Source organism: Aedes aegypti, chromosome 1 (assembly GCF_002204515.2).
Source record: "Aedes aegypti strain LVP_AGWG chromosome 1, AaegL5.0 Primary Assembly, whole genome shotgun sequence".
Taxonomy (NCBI): domain Eukaryota; kingdom Metazoa; phylum Arthropoda; class Insecta; order Diptera; family Culicidae; genus Aedes; species Aedes aegypti.
Window position 1 is genome coordinate 188813296 of NC_035107.1, and position 23630 is coordinate 188836925.

Below are 23630 nucleotides of genomic sequence, written 5' to 3' on the forward strand. Positions count from 1 at the left end.
AAAAGGAAGTTAACATTGATGATTAACTCCTGACGTGCCCAAACAGCCCCGAAAACAACAAAGATTTCTACCGACATCAAACCAAAATGTATTCCTCAAAAATCTTCTTGAAACAATACTCAACTATTTCTGTTTACAGTATGATCCTTTAAATGCGGTTGAAGCAACAAATGTATATAGAAGTCGCATAATAATGAACGCACTATATACAGTTCGAGTAGACTACTATTTGAAATCCAAATAATTTCAAAACATGGGGTCTTCAGTAAAGTTGGTCTGGAGGTGGTACCTCATTTAATTAGGAATTTGATCGCTAGTTTGCGCTAGTGTGCATGAAACTTTTTCTTGTGTTTTGCAGATATCTCAAAAGCCTTTCCATTCAGAAAGATGGCGTTTCAGACAAAGTTGTTAAGTAACTCAAGGGCTATCATTGTTTGAACAAGTTGATTCAGAATTTAGTTATCAGGCGACGCTAATGAGCATGAAATTTCTGTTTAGCAGATATCTTAGGAGCCGACTATTTAGAAAGAAGGCGTCTTTGGCATGGTTGTTCAGTGGCGCATAGACTATCATTACTCTAGGCCAGAGATTCGAGATTTTGCCACCAGGTGGCGCAAGTGGCCATGAAACTTTTGTTCTACGGATATTTCAAGATCCTGACCACTTAGAAAGATAGCGTCTTCGCCAAAGTTGTTCAGTAGCTCAAGGGCTATCATTATTTCAGCCAATCTCGAATTCAAAAACCCTACTAAATATAGCCCTTGAGCACTGCCTAAGGCGCCATCTCTCTAAGTGATCGGGCTGCTGAGATATTTGCACAACAATTGTTGCATGCTCATTGACGTTCTATGGAGGCAAAATTTAGAATCAACTAGCTTGATTCATGATTGCCCTTGGCTTATTAAACAAATTTGCCGAATACGCCATTTTTATAAGTGGTAAGCGGTTTAAGTGGTCAGGCTTCCTTGCTCACTATCGCTGCCTAATGCCAACATTTTAAGTCAACTACCTCTAACAATGATAATCCTTGAGCAGGTTAAGCCCTAGGATATCATCAAAATAGTTTCATGCGCAGTAGCGCCACTCGGTGGCAAAAACTCGACTTTGTTTGGCTCAAATAATCATAGCCGTAGAGCTACTGAACAACACTGCCGAAGACGCCATCTTTCTAAATGGTCAGGCTCCTGAAACATTTGCAAAACAAAACTTTCATGCACACTAGCGCCGCCTGGTGACGGAAAAACGACACTGAATGATCACCGCATGTCAGCCCTTTATCCCCTTAACAACTTTGTTGAAGACGGGAGTCAGTAGTGTTGGATCCGTTGAATCTTTTGCATGCTCCTTGTGAGCGAGCGACGGAATCCGGATCCATTGTGTCCGATTCGCGTTACGCGGAAGCAAAAACGAAATGCGCCGGAGTAAAACAAAAAAAAAACGCGTCAGTAGAGTTTGATACGTTGAACCTGTTGTATGCTCCTGTCGAGCGAGCAACGAAATCAGTATCGATTCTACCCCATTACACCGAATTCCATTACCCCGAATGCCATTAACCCGAACGCCATTACCCCGAATTCCAAAACCCCGAACGACCCATCACCTCGAATGACATTACCCCGAATTCCGATATGACGGGGAAATGTCATCAATATCATCATGTCAAGATAATTGTAAATTCGGGGAAATAGCATTCGGTGTGATGGAATTCGGGGCAATGGTACATTCTGGGTAATGGAATTCGGGGTGATGGCATTCGGGGAAATGTCATTCTGGGTAATGGGGTAGAATCATTAGTATCGTGTCCGGTTTGCGTAGTAACCGTACTATCAGTGTCGGTCATTCGAGTATATGCTCACGTATTCATTTCGAATTATATATTTATTGTTTGCCAAAACGAATCCTTTCCCATATCCATACTCCCAGTGTTTTCTTGTGGAAGTCCAGAGGACTCCTCGGCTTCTGTAAAGCAAGTAACACGTCAACATTTCCCTCCCATTCCCAAACTGACCTGCATTCGGACGCAGCCGGCGCCGGTATTGTTTATTATAATAATGAGAGCACCAGTACTTACACATTGAGGATGCTACTGATCCCGAGTAGTGTCTGTTGGTTCCCTGTGTAAGTACAGCTGTTCTTGCAATAACGGAGTAGCAACTGCGGGCGGTCAATCATGCTCATGCTCATGCTCTTAACAACTTTGTTGAAGACGGGTTTACTGTATTTAATCTAGATCACGAGGTATTGCATGTTGAACATGGAAAATCAAAGGTGTTGTGCAAAGTACAACGCACGACCAGGCTTCTTCCTTGCCTTTGACTTATCCTCTTTCTTCCCCTTTCAATGATCAACTACAAAAGAAAAGCGATATTACCCACACACAAACTGAGCGTACGAGCTCTGCCGGATGAAGAGTTTACTCGTTTGTGTTTGCTTATTTTCAATCCCACAGTAGTAAAGAGTTTGTTTTGACAACCTCAGTGCTTAAAAGAGAAAGAGATTATTTTCTCACTTTATCAGTTAGGGGGAGAGCATTTTTTCCTATTTCTCAGTTCGGAGAAGAGCATTTCCTGACAGCTCTTCATCGTCTCTTTGTAGCTCTTTGCCCAAAAGGGAAATCATGCTCTTGCGTTGACGGAGAAACCAACCTCAGTTCATCCCAAAAGCAATGATGATGTGTTTGCAAAGCTTCGCAGTAAGCTAGAGCTGTCAAATGGACGATGTGCATTTGGATAGAGCCAACGTTTCTCTCCACTCTCTCAGCCACGGATTATTCAACCAACATCGAATGCTGGAGCGAGATGGATCAACTAGGTCCGAGCTCTATAAAGACAGCAAAGAAAAAAACACATCGAATGCTGACTCATTATTGTTGTGAGCGTACGAGGTTGCTCCATCTATCAGATCGAGATGATCAAAATAAAGCCTGCGCACGACTACTCGGGTTACAAAAATTCACGCGACAACCGAAAGGTTAAAGGGCACAAGCACCATCTGGCATAGCGGAGCCGAACTCATTTAAAATTTTATTACAATTTCTTAGACAGCTTAATAAAAATAACATTTCTGCGTGTCTCAAGGATCAAATCATGAGTCTCCAGTAAATTTGAGGTTCCTGAATCTGAAACTGCTCTAAGAAGTGTTTCAGAACGTCAGGATTTCAAGCTACAAGTCGCCAAAGTTGTATGAAATACAGGTTTTATTAATGTTTATCTTCTTCTTCTTCTTCTTCTTCCTCTTTTTCTTCTTCTTCTTCTTGGCATTAATGTCCCCACTGGGATAGAGCCGGCTACTCAGCGTAGTGTTCTTCCACGGATATTAACTGAGAGCTTTCTTTGCCTTAGTTGCCATTTTCGCATTCGTATATCGTGTGGCAGGTACGATTATACTATATGCCCAGGGAGGTCAAGGAAATTTCCATTACGAAAAGATCCTGGACCGACCGGGAATCGAACCCAGACACCTTCAGCATGGCTTTGCTTTGTAGCCGCGGACTCGAACCGCTCGGCTAAGGAATGAATGTTTATATGAAATTTGAATTATTAGGCAACAATGAGTTCAACTACACATGTTTGTTTAAATTGCAATCACATTTTGTCGCTTCAAAAATCAATGTTGTTCAAATTGAACAAGTCATGTATTTTAAAGTTTTAGAAAAAATGCACAGTGTGCACACCAATAAAAACATCATTATTTTCATTGCATACAAATATTATAGTTGGTTTTATTGAATGCATAATGTTTTGAACCAATTAATGTTTATTAAGTTTGTGCACGTGCGGTTGTTTCCTGGGTTGAAGTCTCGAAGGGAAGTAAGCCACAAAAAAAATTCGAACAAAAAATTAGACCAAATATTCAGGCGAATGTATTGCCTAACTGATAGTTCCATAAAAAAAATTCTATCAAGCAAAAATGACGGCCAAAAAATTTGCGTGCCTACACAATAACATAAAGTTAAAGAATTGAAATAGGCATGATTTAAATGTATCTTATTTCAATATCATTATTAGAACGAATGTTTTATTATTTTTGAATGAAGAAAACAACATCAAAATGGGATTCAAACAATGCCAAATCTAACAGTTTAACATACAAGAAAGTCTGCATGACAAAAATAATTGTTGGATTGACAAACATGTCAAACATGTTTGCAAAATTGACAAACATTTCGAGTTGAATTCAATAAAAATGTTTGTTAGCCCAGAGGATGACAAACAGGTTTGTCGAGTTAGACCCAATTTTTGTTGACTGTGCAATCTATTTCTCTGTATCCAGGTCAATCAAATGTTTAAGCTATCTAATTCCCCTAGCATAAAGAATAAACTTAATCTTTCATGTAGGATATTTAGTTTGGTAAAACATGCGTACCAAATTATTCGTTTCCTTTATATGGTATGACACAAAACGTTTGTAAAACATCAAAGAATATCTTCTGAGCATCGGATGTATTATGAACTATATTTATCATTGATCTTTAAAGCATAGTTCTAAATTTAGCAAATAAATTGCCATAAAAGCTGGTAATTTTGCGTGCAAGTTGATTGAAATCGTTTAATAATGAATTTTCAACAGACAACAAGCATAAGCATAAATGACCGTAGTTGCTACTACGTGATTGACCAGAACAATCGAAGTTGCACAGAGATTTAATGAATAGGGCTTGGGATTAGCTTACCTTTCTCAATGGGCACAAATCGAGAGCTCAAGTTTTAAAAGTCAATAACGGCGCCGGCTTCGTCCTTACGGTCACCGGGGAAGGAAAGGAATGCTAGTTAGACAACCGTTGTTGCCGGGCAACCCCTGACTCACAAAGAGGCAAAGGCAGCACGCTGCTCTAGAGTATTTCACCGAACTCTAATGATTCTGAGGAGTATTATCAAGCCTGACAGTAGCTGCGCGTTTATCTCTACGTCTGTTTGAGCTCCTAATTTGAACAACATTTGTAACTTTGATCAAATTTTGTGTGAAGTGCGGCCACTGTGAGCCATTAACTATTCTTAGAACGTTATTAGCGAGCGAACGCTACTGAGAGAATCTCCATAAATAATTCTAGCGTAACACGACTCATTCATAAAAGATCAAAACACACATTGGCCGAAAAACCACTACTGATCAATCGTTTACAGTCAGACGAATGAGCGGGTTAGGAAAGGGGATGGACAACTAGCAGCAGGTGTTAAGTAGACGCCGCCAATTTAGCGAAACTACCTGGTACCAGGTGTCAGTCACCGGTCAAACTTCGTTCAAGGCAGATTCTTCGCGACTTTCGTTAGACGGAATTCGGTTGCTAAAAAATTCGCGGTTCACGCCTTTGTTTGCTTGTTATTCGATTGAAACAAAGCGGTGGTCGCTTCCCTTTCACCACTCGAAATCATAGTTTGAACGGGATTTCAACAAATGTGTTTGTGCAACGTGGTAAAGTGAATATGATGGTGTACAAAATAGTGACACTTTTATTAGTTGTTCCTGTTATTACAAGTTCACCGTGGGTGCCGTTATCAAACAACGGGTTTCGATTCCCCAGTGAGGTTCACCCACAGCCGGAAGTGTACATTGAGAGGATAAGCAGCTTTGACAAGTGGGCGAAGTATTATGCGAAAGAGCCGGTTCAACGAATAGTATTCTGGGACGACGATTTTGGTAGGTAACGTTGATGATAATTCACGTCTTGTATGAACAAGTAAATCATTAGAATTGAAAGCAGGGTTTTGAAAAATCTTGAAATTCACTCTACAGTAGCCAAGCAAAGCAAATCACAGTCAGCAAAGCCAGTGAATCTCACGCCCATCGCTGCTGTAGTCAAAAAGCCTTAAAAAAAACACCCGTTGCTAAGGGCAACCCAAAACTACTGTAGAAACACGGCATAAAAATTAACAAGGCAGGCTCTTTACTTATGTAAATATCGAGTTTGATTGTAAACATGTGACGTCACTCCTATCGTACCATATACCTGCCGGACCACTACATCATTTTTTCGTAAATTTGTTCGAGGTGGATAGGAATGACGTCGTCAAGTAGCTGTCAGTTTTCGGAATATATCACCTTCTTAATGTAGTACACCGTGCTGTAGAAAAATGTTTCATTTCCCGGATTTAGAACCTTTAATGAAACTAATGATTTAGGAAATTCATGCACGTAACATTGGCTACTTGATGAGATTCACACTCTTAAACTACTGTACCGGAAAGAACCACGGTAATTTTTCGAAATTAAATCATACTACTATTTCCATTCCCAGCACTGACTAATACCGTTCTCCGTGATAACATTGCACATTGGTCTCAAAGCCATATCTAGGAAGACAAAAATGATTATGCCTAAACCGTCAATTTTAGATATACTTTGTCTTCGACAAAGTTTCTCCATATTTTTCAGACATTTTTTTCAGTGATGTGAAATTAGGGTTGCCCACATGGTTTACGAGATCAGCACATAAACTTTTTTGCTGACACATTTAGGACTACACAATGTTCTACAATGTTTTAGAATAACCGATTTGGAGCAACTTTGCCGAAGAAGCCAAATTTCTATCTCTTATGGTTCGCGAGTTATGATTTTTTTTAACAGAAAAGTTAGGGTGGTACTGAAAAATCCGCTTTTTCTTGATAACTTATTATACAACAATTTCTCGCAAAAACTTTGTTCCGAACACTTTCAGAACTTTTGATTGCGCAACTTTTGGCCAAAGAAACTACAGTTCTATCTCTTATGGTTACAGAGCTATCAGAAATTGTCTTAGAAAAAAAAGGTTGTTTTCAAATGCCGAAAGGCGCTAACGGATCTTCAATCTTTTGTCGCCATTAGAAAGATTATCTCTTTCTCTGTTTATGGTGAAAAAACTGTGAGGATGTTTTTGTTTGAAAATATTGACAAAATTTTGAAAATAATATGTTTTTAAACGAAAATTGTCCATAACTTGAAAAATAATGGAGATAGCTCTTTGGTGCCTTTAGCAAAAATGTTCCATAATTGAAAGTTCTGAAAGTGTTTCAAACAAAGTATTCATTAAAAAACAACGCTTTAAGATATATTCACCGTAAACCGATTTTTATACGACAAAGAAAGCGAAAAAAGAGATATTTGCTAGAACAATCGAAATAACCGTATGGAAAGTCATTAAAAATTGAATACACATGTATTGATATCGATCATAGTAAGCGGAATCTAAGGAGTTGAAAGAAGGAAAATTATTTGCTGGAGCAGTTTTCAAGTGATCAAGGTCCACCTTCTGATTCGTTACCTTAGACAGACATTTGGGATTTATACCTGATTCTTGTTCAAGATTCATGCATTCTTCAACAGGCAAATGCTGCCTAATTTGTTGTGGCAGATTTATTGGATTTAATTGAATTGAATGGGATAAGTTGGATGCCCAGATAGAAAAAATGCAGATACTTCTATATTTCTATGAGAGGATATCACGGGAAGTAAGGTTTTGGTAATTTGAAGGAATTCTTCAAAGTAAACGTTTTGTTATCGTTTAGGGTTGCACATTGGTCCCAAAACCATATCTAGGAAGACAAAAATGTCTTCGGCAAAGTTTCTCCATATTTTTCAGACATTATTTTCAGTGATGTGAAATTAGGGTGGCCTACATGGTTTACGAGATTAGCACATAAACTTTTTTGCTGACGCATTTAGGACTACACAATGTTCTACAATGTTTTAGAACAACCGATTTGGAGCAACTTTGCCGAAGAAGCCAAATTTCTATCTCTTATGGTTCACGAGTTATACTTTTTTTTAACAAAAAAGTTAGGGTGGTACTGAAAAATCAGTTTTTTTCTTGATAACTTTGTATACCGTTTTGTTTCAAATTCCGAACAGACTCATATTTCGAACACTCGTCTTTTGTATGGAGATTTGGTTGAAATGTTTCGCTGAAATATGTCATCAAATTACAAGGAAATGGCAGTCAATTGCATTTCAATTTTAACGTCTTACAATCTATTTTATCCCTCGGGAGCAGTGATTCTCTAGTTCGAGACCAGTAGAACTAGCTCAGATAAATTTATTTACAAAATTAATCATTTGAATACGATTTATTCGTGCTGTTTGGAATTTGAATCAAGGTGTTCGGAATATGAGACAGAATGAACACAGTGTTCGGCATTTGAATCAAAATGTTGTTCCATACTTTTACGTAAAAAACAATACTGAACAAGTTCAAATTAACAATTTAATCGGCACACCCGACAGCTAACAGACTTTGCGAAGAAATAAAAATTTTCACAAATATCAGCTAATTTATCCCCATCAGATGCATTTGAAGTAACTGTTGGCCTTAAGTGTTCGGAATATGAGTCAAAACGGTACAACAATTTCTCGCAAAAACTTTGTTCCGAGCACTTTTAGAAGTTTTGATTGCCCAACTTTTTGCCGAAGAAACTACTGTTCTATCTCTTATGGTAAAAGAGCTATCAGAAATTTTCTTCGAAAAAATGGTTGTTTTAAAATGCCGAAAATCGTCCATAACTTGAAAAATAATCGAGATAGCTCTTTGGTGCCTTCATCAAAAATGTGCAAAATTGAAAGTTCTGAAAGTGTTTCATACAAAGTATTCATAAAAAAATCAACGCTTTAAGATATATTCATCATAAACCGTATTTTATATGGTAAAGAAAGCGAAAAAAAGATATTTGCTGGAACAACCGAAATAACTGTATGGAAAGACATTTAAAATTAATAATATGTATTGATATAAGATCGATCATAGTAAGCGAAATCTTAGGAGTTAGGGGAAATTAATTGCTGAAGCAGTTCTAACAGTGATCCATGGAACATTAATCCATAAACGAAGCCTTGTTATTTCACGCGACATAAAGTTTTTCCAGCTAACATATGCCGTAGTCGGTTAAGGCCCAAACGCAATGATAGCGGAACGGCAACGGAAAACGGAACCGGTTCGCCAGCATGAACTACAACAAGCGTGTCTACTCAGTGTTGGTTCAATTTCATTCGTTGTCAGCTCGGTCGAGATGGTGCTATTCATGCTGGCGAACCGGTTCCGCATTCCGTTGCCGATCCGCTTTCATTACGTTTGGGCCTTTATAAATTGCTACCGCTTCGGCTTACTAAGCAGAAGGTCGTGCATTCAATACCGGTCCAGTTTATCATATTTTCAACCTACTATGGGCCAGGAACGCAATCTGGCGGGACAAAATTAATAACACGGTAACGAAGCGTTTTCGGTATTTGGTGTCTTCGGCAAAGTATTTTGTAACAACGAGGACCATCTACTGACATAAACGGATAGTTCGTCAATCGTCCGCATAGGTGGCGCCACAATCTAACTTTTTACTGTGACGTTCTAGAGACTTGGCATGTTCGGCAAAGTTGTTCATTTTGATAAAATAAACAACTCTCTCGAAGACGTCGAAATTCCACAGCCTACTGTTGCGAGTAATTGGCAAAATTAGAGAAAATGAGTGAAAAAACGATTTTAGCACCGAATTTGACATTTTTCCTAAGAACCATGTCATATAATATATTTTGCTGATAAATATGTAACAAACACAAGCTCTGGTGGAAAAAAAATAATAAAACGACGCATAAAAATTAAGAAATTATGTAAAAACTTAAAAATAGAGCAATTTTTGAACCTTAATATCTCTAAAAGCGCAAAAAAACGCGAGCTCAAATTTTAAGGCAACATAGAACAAGACTTAATGAAACGGTCGTCAAAATTTTAAACAGGTATATATTGGTGTTTTTGAGATATTTCATTTTTAACAATGATTATATTACTCCAATACAGTTAAATTTCCTTGAGTCAATCTGAAGGCACGATCGACTTTCAGAAATAGCGAGTCATAGAACAAAAACTTCCAGAAAACTGTTTAAAAACAGCCATTATGGCAGCCATGAAATTCAGTTCAAGTGCATTTCCTTGAGTTGATATCGAGTAATGTAGATTAAATTGTAGATTAAAACTGGGTACATATTGTTTTTCTTTTTATAATTCACATGATATAGTATGCCATGAAAAACTTGATCATGTGTCAGTTAATTGTTGTCATCATGGCTCGATGTGAGCAATTTATTTTGTGAATGTGTTAGGGGGAGATCCCCCAGTACCGAACACTTAAGCCACTAAATTCATAATTCGAAAAATATTGGTTACATGTGCTCGTGTTACCCATTTATGATAAATATTATCATTTTTATAGTGTACAAAAATAAATTTGATAATATAAATATGAATTTTGACATTGCATTTTTATGATGTATTTTAGAACCAAACTAATTACAAAGATATCATATAACAAATCAAGCTGTCCGAAACTGTGGGACAGGAAGCGTTCAACCAAAATTGTAATTTGTCCATATTTAGTTCAATTATGGTACAAAATACATTCATACTATCAAATAAGGATTAGGTTCGAACATGCTTGCATGATTCAAATTTTTTTTTCATATCTTAAATAATTACTAAATAGGCTCAAAATTAAGGCAAAACGCCAAATTTTTCAAAATTTTCAAACTTTTTTGCTTTTTTAAAAAGGCATGCATATTTCAAGGATGTGTTATTCTACGCAAACATCAGTCTCCATAATAGCTACCTTTTCTACTAATACACCATCTTACTTGTACCATGATTTCTCAATTTTTCGACTTTGTCCGGTATTGGGTGCTGTCCGGCACTGGGGGACCTCCCCCTACTTTTAATACGGAAAATCAAATTTAAAAGTATAGCCATGTCAATATCTCTAAATATCAAAATTTCAGAGTGCACGGTCTCTTGTCCAGAGGCTTGTAGATTTGTTTTAAAACGGGAAGAGCGTTGATCCTTGAATGTTTCAAAACAGAGGATACAGATTAAAGATATCACTTTGGAGATTCCTTCCATTTTGAGAACTGTTATCTAATATGTGTTTAATCACCGGATTTGCTTAAATTTTGAGCTTCCGGAAAACTGTAACAGACGAATTTGAGATGAAATCCAAAGCCAGCTTGTACTGTGAGCAGGTATAATAATTTCATGAAATTTTAAAATGAATTTTCTATGAAAATAATGTAAAATTTAAAAAACATTTACGGTGTAGTATTGACAATCATCCTTAATCATCTAGTTCTAAACAAGGATTTGATCAGAGTATCAACCTGAAAGTTTGTAAGGATGCTTAAAATATATCCCGAGCCCGATTTCATCTTCTAAACTCGTACCAATTAGCTCATACGGTTGAAATAATTAAATTTCTGTTAGATATCAGGGATTTTCTTAGGAAATTGCCTACATTTAGGCGTTTTCATTGCAATTCTTAGAATTGACTATTCATTTATTTCTTTAAATATTGCATTATTAGGAATTTTGCAAGCATACTCGGATTTAGGGAGGTTATATTCATTATGTAGAGTCGTTTCAAAAAATAACAATAATCGCATTGACAAGTGATCAATTCCACCCCGAAATGGGATTCCCTGATTTTTTATTTAAGGGATGATTTTTAGCACTAAAATCACATTTGTTAGGAAATTTTGGCACATGAGCCAAAGAGGCTGACCGTCGTACTTGTTTTCCTGCATTCAGTTGTTTGGCATTTTCAACATTATTGAAAACAGATAACAAAAACCATGAAAAATGATCAATTTCAGCCGAAATTACGGTACATGTAAACTTCAACACGTCAAAACCTTACCAAACCAGCAAGCAAAAAGAGCTTTTCTATGGAAAATAAGACATGTCCCGATATATACCCATTTATCAATAGTTTAGTCATGAAAATTAAAAGTTTTTGTTATTGGAGTCGATTCGTAGAAATATTTCCAATCGATTGGTGCAAGAATCTCGAAAATCTATCCGGGCGTTAGTATGTTATTAACAGTTAAAATCTAACCACTTTTCGTAACGCGAGCGATTTTCGTTTTTCGAAATTGTACCTCAGTATGTTGCCGTAAGACATTATCCAACGTCATAAAAAAGAAGAACCTAGGAATTACCGGAATAATTGCTGTGGTATTTGCTAAAGCAATAAATAAAATCTTATTTTAAAGAATACATGAATTATACTTGATAAATCAATCGAGTGAAATTTGATAGAACTGCATTAGTAATAATATTTATTACTAGAGGAACTTAACAAGGATTCCCTGGTCGAGTTTAATTACGAGTTCTTAATGAATTTCCTGGAATAATCCTTGTAGAAAATGTGGAGGACTCACTCTACAAATGGCTTTTAGAGGAAAGGTATTCAATATCGGCAGATAGAGATATGTTTGCCAAATTAAGTGTATTTGTGATAATATTATGCTAAAAGACTATGTAGCCGTCGGGACTTGAGCCCACAATTTCCATTCTGTACACGGACGCATTACCAATAATACTACAGCTACGCTACGGTGAACTGAAGTATTTTGCTAATGACCTTTGTTGCATCCCAAGCCCCACAATCTTTCTATTCCAATATACCGCGCTCATATATACATATATTGCATACATATATTGGAATATGTATACATTGGTTTAGTACATAGGTTTAGCAGTGGTTTGTCGTACAATGCTGTTATCGGATTTTATCGCAAATCCGTTTAGGCGATAATATATCGTGGATCGCATCACCAACCATAGATTACTCCCAGATCCTTAATTTATCCCACTAACCCAATATCCTTTCCATAACAACTGTGGAAATGCAGAAGATTCTTCGGTCTCTAGTAACAATGATTGTCTAACTAACAAACCTTCCCTTCCCCGATGGCCGTAAGGACGTGGCCGTTATTGACTTCTAAAATTTGAGCTATCGATACGTACACATTGGGATTGGTTAGCTAATTCCAAGCCCCATTCAATAAATCTCTGTTTGTTAAATAAATTTCAGTTGTTCTGACCAGGGCTGTTAAAAGTCATGAATTTCGCGTGACTTTGACATTTGAATATTGCTAATATCATCGCTCCTAGTGGAAAAAGTCATCGGAAAATGTTTTTCCCGGTGACCTTTTCCGAATTACTACCGATTTCCAATATTTGCTGATGCGATATTTCGCATGCAAGGATGCTATAATAGAGTGATGCAAATTTCGAAATTTTTGCTCCCCTATGCTTAAACGATTTAAATTATGGTAAAAAGCATCCTCCCAAAATTTGAATGATTTAGAAGAAATTTGACTGTGCACACGCCATTTGAAGTTTATATGGAGATTACTATGGAAAACGCCAACCTTTTGTGTTCAGCCCTCTATCTCTTCGTCATAATATTTTATGGAAAAGTGAACACACTCTTCTCATGTGAAATTCTTCCAGCTATAACTTTGCCGAAGACCACATTTTGATTGGACGTCAAGAAAAATTGTTATTCATCATCATAAACTGGGTTTGCCTTCAGAAAGCTTCACCAACTATTCGGCAGGCAACAGTGGTGCGCCTGGCGGGAAGAATAGATCAAAGTAATCCAGGCTACTATGTTCTACAGCAAAAAAGCAGTGTTGCTCTGAAAGTAATTGAATGATCATCTCAGCATGGTTTAGACTTTGAAATCAAGAATAACAAATTATCCTTACGTCCCAACAAAATGTGATCTTCGGCAAAGTTGTAGCTGGGAAGATTTTACATGGGAAGAGTGTGTTCGCTTTTTCATATATTATTATGACGAGCAGATAAAAGACTGAACACAAAAGGTTTGGCTTTTCCATAGTAATTTCCATATAAACTTCAAATGGCGTGTGCACAACCAAATTTCTTCCAAATCACTTCAAATTTTGGGAGAATGATTTTCATCATAATTGACACCGTTTAAGCATAGGGGAGCAAAAACTTCAAAATTTGCATCAGTCTAATGCTATAAGCATTTTAATTTTTCCAAAATTTTGACATTTAACAGCACTGGTTCTGGTCCATCATGGAGTAGCAGCTACGAGCTGTAGGATCATCTGTGCTCATGCTCATGCTCAACATCGAGGACTCTTTAGACACGAGAGTATTACAAAAAGGTTTTTTTTTCTACATTTGTGTAGACGATATACTACTTAGCAATAGAAGCGTGGGCTATGCTATTTTTTTCCAAATTTAACTCGTAATTTCCCGACATTCCGTTTTATTCCGTTGATTTTTAATTTTCCGCGGAAGTATTTTTACAATTTGGAGAAATAAAACGAAATCGTGAAATAAACATTCCGCTTGTATGACTTTGGTGGAATTCCGCGGAATTTTCTTTCGAAGCGTGTTTGACGGAATCATTCGGTATTTCGCATATCTTTAATCGCCTTAATCGATGAAATATGTAATCTGAATTTGCTATTAGGCGTTTTTACTGTTTCAGAAGGGGTTATTCACACATAACGTAACCTTTTTAAACAAGTCTTTTTATTATTAAAATGATATCAAACTTGGCAGAAAGCACAACTTTTGTTTGTTTTTAACCGAGTTTGATCAAAATGTGTATGAAGAAAGGTTAACAATATTTTAAATGAACTTTGTACGAAAAATATGGTCAAAATATATGTAAATATTGATTACTCAAACAGCTCTTACTTATCAGCAAATTTCTGCAAAAAAAATTAAACGTTTTTTGTAAGATCTAAGGATGCCTTTCGATGTGCAATATTAGAAATGGCGGCTACATGACGCAACAAGAGTTGTTTTACATGTCCAAAATCTTCAAAATTGCTAAAATGTAATATTGAATAGTAATAAAACTTCGACCAAATATTTTTTCCTTCCCTCCTGCTCGATAAAAGTGTTGGACCATAAGCTTTCAGATAGTGTGAAATTTTGGGGAAATATTGCAATATTAAAATATAAATGGTGTACTCTATTCCATTGTTACATTTTTGAGTTTAGCGAATTTGACGTGATGAAAGTCAAAGTAATTTAGATTTTAGTTCAATTTCAGTTAAGGATCATAATAATACAATACATGAGGTATATTTTAAAATTACAAAAAAAAAATACAAATCTCAAAAAAGTGTTTGATAGTGTGCCCGACCATAGTGCATTGCATTGATCGATTGTTTTTGGGATATCGGCGAATCATCGGACAATAATTTATCGCAGAAAAAAGCCTAGTTCAAGTTGTACATAGCCGTTCATGTTCAAGGTAGGATGTTGCATATTGTTTCTGCCAAACACTATTTTGGAATACTAATTTGTTAGCTGCACCCTTTTGCCAATGGTGTTCCAGCTTATTTTAAAGTTCATCCACGTCTTTTATCGCTGATATAGCCTCACGTTGTTCTAATTATTCTGACGGCGTGTGGACAGTGATCGATTTAGGTTACTTATTCTGCCCACAAATGCATAACTGTCCCTTATGGAAAAAGTAGGCATTGTAAAACTAACTCTCAAAGTTTGAAGCTTGTCTTCTCATACAAATGCAAGTTTTCTTGTGCATTTCTGAATGCCATATTTTGCAGCTGTTATTTGGGTTGGAAGTACATATAGACACTGTTATGCATTTATTTATCAATATGGGACTACACTATCTTCATACTTTACCTTCATCATGGCCTCTTTGGCTGGTACTGGCGGCTACCCCACTCCACTGTCCATGCATTAAAGCCACCAGCTATCACTACTATCTGCCGATTAGCTAGTCCGGCGATCATCCTGTCGACCATGTGGGAAAACTGCTCAATCGACCACCTTGAGGGCTCGTAACAGCTTAAATAAAACACGCTATTAATTACTATCACAAAACCGTTATTTGAGATTGAGTCTACTTCTTGGATTGGCTATCGTCCTGTCACCCATATAGGAATTGAGATCTATCCGCCACCCAGTCGTTCTTCGTTCCCGAAACTGACTGCTAAAGTGTACCAAATATATTGTAAGCAAATCGCTGAATGCCTAATATGTGTCGACAGAGCAACGGACGCTTAACCTTTCGGTTGTCGCGCGAATTTTTGTAACGCGAGTGATCGCGCGTTGTACTTAGTACAACACATTTGGTTTTTCATGTTCAACATAATTCTTGATTTTAAATGAACATAAAAAAAATGTTTTGCGAATATCTTAGGATCCAGACCACTTAGAACGATGGGGACTGCGACAGAGTTGAAATATCAGGAAAACAAAAGTTTCATGCTCATTAGCGCCGCTTGATAGCAAAATTTCGAATGGCTTGGTTCAAATAACGATAACCCTTGAGCTACTGAACAACTTTGCCGAAGACGCTATATTTCTTAGTGGTTAGGCTCCTGAGATATCTGAAAACAAAATTGTCATGCTCACTAGCGCCACCTGATGGTAAAATTTAGAATCAACTAGCTCGAATAATGAAAACTTACTGAACGACTTCACCGAAGACGCCATCTTTCTACACGGGCAAGCTCCTGAGATATCTGCAAAATAAAAGGAAAAGTTCCATGCTAAATAGTGCCACCTAGCGGTCGAATTCGAAACTAAATGAAGTTGCATCAGATAGCTCTCCACCTCCAGAACAACTTCACTGAAGACCCCAAGTTTCGAAGTTATCTGGATTTTGAGATATACCGTTTCCAAATCGAGGTCTACTCGAACCGCATATAGTGCGTTCATTACTATGCGATTTCTTTATACGATTCTCGCATAACTTGTGTCGCCATAAAAGCCATTGGTAACCGAGTGTACTTACTTACTTATTTGGCTTTGCATCAATTATCTTGATAAAGCCTCGCCAACAATATTTCGCCAATTCCCTCGGTTCATGGCCGCTTCTCTCCATCCTCGACTGTGACCCACGCTCTCCAGGTCCTGGTGTACCTGGTCCATCCACCTAGCTCGCTGCGCCCCACGCCTTCTTGTTCCGACCGGATTCGTGGCGAACACCATCTTTACAGGGTTGTTGTCCGGCATTCTTGCAACATGCCCTACCCAGCGTATCCTTCCAGCTTTAGCTACCTTCACGATACTGGGTTCGCCGTAGAGTTGAGCGAGCTCGTGGTTCATCCTTCGCCGCCACACGCCGTTCTCCTGCACGCCGCCGAAGATCGTCCTTAGCACTCGGCGTTCGAAAACCCCAAGAGCTTGCAAGTCCTCCTCGAGCATAGTCCACGCCTCATGCCCATAGAGGACTACCGGTCTTATGAGCGTTTTGTACATCGTGCATTTGGTGCGGGGGTGAATCTTTCTTGACCGCAGTTTCTTCTGGAGCCCATAGTAGGCACGACTTCCGCTGATGATGCACCTTCGTATTTCCCGACTAACATTGTTGTCAGCCGTCAACAAGGATCCAAGGTAGACGAACTCGTCCACCACCTCGAAGGTATCCCCGTCTATCGTAACACTTCTTCCTAGGCGGGCCCTGTCGCGCTCAGTTCCGCCAACCAGCATGTACTTTGTTTTCGACGCATTCACCATTAGCCCGACTCTTGTTGCTTCGCGTTTCAGGCGGGTGAACAAATCTGCCACCGTTTCAAATTTTCTTCCAATAATATCCATGTCGTCCGCGAAGCAAACAAATTGTCCGGATCTCGTGAAAATCGTGCCTCGACTGTTAAGTCCGGCTCTCCGCATGACACCTTCAAGCGCAATATTGAACAACAGGCACGAAAGTCCGTCGCCCTGTCGTAGTCCCCGCCGAGACTCGAACGAACTGGAGTGTTCGCCCGAGATCTTCACGCAGTTTTGCACACCGTCCATCGTTGCTCTGATCAATCTTGTGAGCTTCCCGGGAAAGCTGTTCTCGTCCATGATTTTCCATAGCTCAATGCGGTCGATACTATCGTATGCCGCCTTGAAATCGATGAACAAATGGTGCGTAGGGACCTGGTACTCACGGCATTTCTGGAGGATTTGCCGCACGGAAAAGATCTGGTCCGTTGTCGAGCGGCCGTCGATGAAACCTGCTTGATAACTTCCCACGAACTCGTTTGCTATAGGTGATAGACGACGGAAGAGAATCTGGGATAGCACTTTATAGGCGGCGTTTAGGATGGTGATTGCACGATAATTTTCACACTCCAGTTTGTCGCCCTTTTTGTAGATAGGGCATATAACGCCTTGCTTCCACTCCTCCGGTAGCTGTTCCGTTTCCCAGATTCTGACTATCAGCCGATGCAGACAAGCGGCCAACCTGTCCGGGCACATCTTGATGAGTTTAGCTCCGATACCATCCTTGCCAGCGGCCTTGTTGTTCTTGAGCTGTTGAATAGCATCCTTAACTTCCCCCATCGTGGGAGATGGTTGATTTCCGCTGTCCGCTGTGCTGACGTAGCCATCGCCTTCGCTGTCCTGACCTTCTGTGCCTGTGTTCTCTGCGCCATTCAGGTGTTCATCGTAGTGCTGCTTCCACCTTTCGATCACCTCGCGTCCGTCCGTCAAGATGCTCCCATCCTTATCCCGGCACATCTCAGCTCGCGGCACGAAGCCTTTGCGGGATGTGTTGAGCTTCTGATAGAACTTCCGCGTTTCTTGAGAACGGTACAGCAACTCCATCTCTTGGCATTCCACCTCTTCCAGGCGGCGCTTTTTGTCCCGGAATAGGCGGGTTTGCTGTTTCCGCTTCAGTCTGTATCGTTCCACGTTTTGCCGCGTACCATGCTGCAGCATTGCAGCCCGCGCTGCATTCTTCTCCTCTAAAACCTCCTGGCACTCCTCGTCAAACCAATCGTTTCTTGAGCTCCGTTCCACATATCCGACAACGCTTTCGGCAGCGTCGTTAATGGCTGCTTTGACTGTCCTCCAGCAGTCCTCAAGAGGGGCCCTATCGAGCTCGCCCTCATCCGGCAACGCTGCCTCAAGATGCTGCGCGTACGCATTGGCGACATCCGGTTGTTTTAGCCGCTCGAGATTGTACCGGGGCGGGCGTCGGTACCGTACATTGTTGATGACGGATAGTTTTGGGCGCAGTTTCACCATCACCAGGTAGTGGTCGGAGTCAATGTTGGCGCCACGATAGGTTCTGACGTCGGTTATGTCGGAGAAGTGCCGTTCATCGATCAAAACGTGGTCGATTTGCGATTCTGTCTGCTGAGGTGATCTCCAGGTGTACCGATACGGGAGGCTGTGCTGGAAATAGGTGCTACGAATGGCCATGTTCTTGGAGGCGGCAAAATCTATCAGTCGTAGGCCGTTCTCGTTCGTCAGCCGGTGGGCGCTGAACTTTCCAATCGTCGGTCTGAACTCCTCCTCCTGGCCAACCTGAGCGTTCAAATCTCCTATGATGATCTTGACGTCGTGGCTTGGGCAGCGGTCGTACTCGCGTTCGAGCTGCGCGTAAAATGCGTCCTTGTCATCATCAGTACTTCCGGAGTGTGGGCTATGCACGTTGATTATGCTGAAGTTAAAGAATCGGCCTTTGATTCTTAACTTGCACATTCGTTCATTGATCGGCCACCACCCGATCACGCGCCTTTGCATATCACCAATCACTATGAAAGCTGTTCCCAGCTCGCGTGTGTTGCCGCAGCTCTGGTAGATGGTATGATTACCTCTAAACGTTCGCACCAATGCTCCTGTCCAGCACACCTCCTGCAGCGCTACGATGTCGAAACCGCGGGTCTTCAGTACATCGGAGAGTATGCGAGTACTTCCAATGAAGTTGAGAGATTTGCAGTTCCACGTACCGAGTTTCCAATCGCTAGTCCATTTTCGTCGCTGTGGTCTTTGCCGATTGTTCCGGTCCGTATTCTCTCGTTGACGTTCCTGTGCTGATGTGTTTTTACGGTTGGCTTGCAGGGCCTGACACCAACCCCCTAGATTTCCGGAGGACCATTCCCCCTAAATGTTCGGAGGGCCATAGTGCGCAGTTTAGCTTAGAGTCCTTCTCTGGCACTCGGACGATGATCAGCCGCCCCTGACATGGGGAACAGACGCTGTTGTGAGCCGCTCCTAACGTGGAGTACAGACGCTCCAGGTTTGCAGAAGGTAACCGAGTGTGTAGCTCCTTGTTTCTAAGAAAATGAATGGACCAGGATGGAAACTATCACCACTGGGAGATAGAGGAGAATCTTCTCTTCATCGTAGCTTTGTTTAATAACGTGTAAATCCATTCGTTTGCTTGGTAACAACAAGCTACACACTCAGTTACCAATAGCTTTTAGGGCGAGATCACGTGTTGTGCGAGATTTGTTGATTTTACCATATAATTATGAAGGGCCATACTGTTAACAAAAACTGTCGAGTATTTTTCGTAAGAAGATTCTTGAGTGATACATTTTAGTTTGGTGCCGGTAGATATCTTTGTTGCAAAATGATAGCATATAAATCACAACTGTTGTACAAATTACAACAGCGCGACAGCCGAAAGGTTAACGGATAAACCCAAATCTCGCATAACTTCTGATCTCGCCAACTAAATCTTGGTCGGCGCGCCATAGGCGCTGCAATTTTAACATGAGTGACAACCGTAGCTACTGCATTCTAGCAGTCAGTGTGGCACGACTTCGTGGGCGGTATGAATAAAATGTGGTAAAGTTGAATTTACTACATTCTCTGTAGTAAAGAGAGATTTTTGAGATATCCGTAGAAAATCGGAGATTTAAAAAAGAATTTTGAGATTCTGGTACGAATACCGTGAATTTTGGCATTGCGATAATTATGCTAAATCTTTGATATCTTTGGATGTCTGTGACAATTCAGGTATTTTAAAAGTTTTTTTTTTAATTTCTTTATTAGTATCATTCCAAACATTACATTCATTTCTTATATCTAGGTGTTCTGTGTTATTAGACAAGACAAGATTTAATTAACATTTTGTTAACAACATATTACATTTCATTTGCTGTAGCAGTTCAGTTTTTTTACAGGTGAGTTGATTTCACCTGCTTATAAGAGAAAAAAAACGTTTTTAATATACTTAACCTTACTTAACCTAAACATGTAACGCATTAATCGTGGCAATAGAAGATTGCAACGATTTTTGCCTGAAATTATTAATAATTGTATTTGACATTTGTTCCAATGTTTCAACATTGGATATTCTATGTAACTCATTGATACTATACCAGGGAGGAAGTCTCAGAATCATTTTCAAAATTTTATTTTGAATTCTCTGCAGAGCTTTCTTCCTGGTATTACAACAGCTAGTCCATATTGGTACAGCATACAACATGGCTGGCCTGAAAATTTGTTTGAATATCAAAAGCTTGTTCTTAAGACAAAGTTTTGATTTTCTATTAATAAGGGGATAAAGACATTTTACATATTTATTACATTTGGCTTGAATGCTTTCAATGTGATTTTTGAAAGTTAAGTTTTTATCTAGCATGAGCCCTAGATACTTAACTTCATCCGACCAATTTATTGGAACCCCTCTCATCGTGACAACATGTCTACTTGAAGGTTTCAAATAAAGAGCTTTTGGTTTATGTGGGAATATTATTAGTTGAGTTTTGGAAGCATTAGGAGAAATCTTCCATTTTTGCAAGTATGAAGAAAAAATATCCAAACTTTTTTGCAATCGACTACAGATGACACGCAGGCTTCGTCCTTTGGCGGAGAGGCCTGTGTCATCCGCAAACAAAGATTTTTGACATCCCTGAGGTAACTCAGGTAAGTCAAATGTGAAATTATTGTATGATATTGGTCCCAAAACGCTGCCTTGAGGAACACCAGCTCTTACAGGAAGTCTTTCAGATCTGGAGTTCTGATAATTAACCTGAAGTGTACGATTTGGCAGATAACTTTGAATTATTCTAACAATGTATGTTGGAAAATTAAAGTTTTTTAATTTTACAATCAAACCTTCATGCCAAACACTGTCGAATGCTTTTTCTATGTCTAGAAGAGCAAGACCAGTAGAGTAGCCTTCAGATTTGTTGGAACGGATCAAATTTGTTACACGTAAAAGTTGATGAGTGACCATGGCGGAATCCGAACTGTTCATTGGCAAAAATTGAATTTTCGTTGATGTGAACCATCATTCTGTTCAAAATGACCTTTTCAAAAAGTTTACTGATGGAGGAAAGCAAACTGATTGGACGATAGCTAGAAGCTTCTGCAGGATTTTTGTCTGGTTTTAAAATTGGAACAACCTTAGCATTTTTCCATTTGTCAGGAAAATATGCTAATTGAAAACATTTGTTAAATATATCAACTAAAAATGATAAGCTACTTTCTGGAAGTTTCTTGATGAGGATGTAGAAAATTCCATCATCGCCAGGAGCTTTCATATTTTTGAATTTTTTAATAATAGTTCTCACTTCTTCCAAATCAGTCTCCCAGGCATTTTCGAAAACGTTCTCTTGATTGAGAATATTTTCGAACTCCTGAGTAACTTCATTTTCAATTGGACTAGTAAGTCCTAAATTAAAATTGTGCGCACTTTCAAACTGCATAGCAAGTTTTTGAGCTTTTTCGCAATTAGTTAGTAATAATTTGTTTTGCTCTTTCAATGCCGGTATAGGCTTCTGAGGTTTTTTCAAGATTTTAGATAATTTCCAAAAGGGCTTAGAGCCAGGGTCCAATCGAGAAATTTTATTTTCAAAATTTTTGTTTCCTAATTGAGCAAAACGCTTTTTGATTTCTTTCTGCAAATTCTGCCATATAATTTTCATAGCAGGATCGCGAGTGCGTTGAAATTGCCTTCTCCTCACGTTTTTAAGACGGATCAAGAGTTTAAGATCATCGTCTATAATCACGGATTCAAATTTTACTTCACATTTTGGAATTGCAATGCTTCTGGCTTCAACAATGGAATTTGTTAAAGTTTCAAGAGCATTGTCAATATCAAGTTTAGTTTCTAAAGAAATGTTAACATCAAGATTAGAGTCAACATACGTTTCATATATATTCCAGTCGGCTCGTAAATAATTGAAAGTGGAGCTGATAGGATTTAGAATCTTGGGATATTTGAAATGTAACAGGGACATGATCAGAATCAAAATCAGCATGAGTAACTAATTGGCTACAAAGATGACTAGAGTCGGTTAAGACCAAGTCAATCGTAGATGGATTTCTAGAAGAGGGAAAACATGTAGGGCTATCAGGATATTGAATTGAGAAATATCCTGAAGAGCACTCATCAAATAAAATTCTGCCGTTGGAATTACTTTGAGAATTATTCCATGACCGATGTTTGGCATTAAAGTCACCAATGACAAAAAAAATTGACTTATTGCGAGTCAGTTTTCGCAAGTCAGTTTGGAGCAAATTAACTTGCTGTCCAGAGCATTGAAAAGGCAAATAGGCAGCTATGAAAATATATTTACCAAACTGTGTTTCATCAGAAACACCTAAAGTTTCAAAAACTTTAGTTTCAAATGATGAAAACAGTTGATGTTTTATACGCCTATGAATGATGATTGCAACTCCCCCACATGTCCCATCAAGTCGATCATTACGATAAACAAAAAAGTTAGGATCTCTTTTGAGTTTAGATCCAGGTTTTAAATACGTTTCGGTAATAACTGCTATATGCACGTTATTAACCGTAAGAAAATTAAACAGCTCGTCCTCTTTACCATTCAGAGAACAAGCATTCCAATTTAAAATATTTAAATTATTTTTTGGATCCATTAGAAAAACGTAATCCAATAACAATTTGATTTGTAAATTTTTCACCTACTTGGACTGCTTCAGTCATAGTGGTGGCTTTGAACATTGCATCAATCATTAGATTCAATTGTTCAGTTAGAAAATTAAAATCAGAGGCAGACATGTCATGTGATTTCCCATTGGAATTTCCGGTAGACGAAGAAGCGGAGTTACCTGTGGCGGTAGGGTTTTTTCCATTTGATTTGAAACAAGTAGAATGGGTACCCATGGATCGAACAGGGGA

General features: G+C 38.8%; 1 protein-coding gene across 2 annotated transcripts in view; it reads left to right on the plus strand.

Moving 5' to 3' along the window:
* The first annotated feature begins 5215 nt into the window (after positions 1 to 5215).
* The window catches only part of LOC110679707 (serine protease 7-like), a 58920-nt gene continuing 40505 nt past the window's right edge, over positions 5216 to 23630 (plus strand). For both annotated transcript variants that reach the window (XM_021855327.1, XM_021855322.1), the window contains exon 1: positions 5216 to 5637. In XM_021855327.1, the coding sequence (XP_021711019.1) occupies positions 5424 to 5637 (214 nt within the window). In that variant the 5' untranslated portion in view covers positions 5216 to 5423. The remainder of the gene's footprint in view (positions 5638 to 23630) is intronic.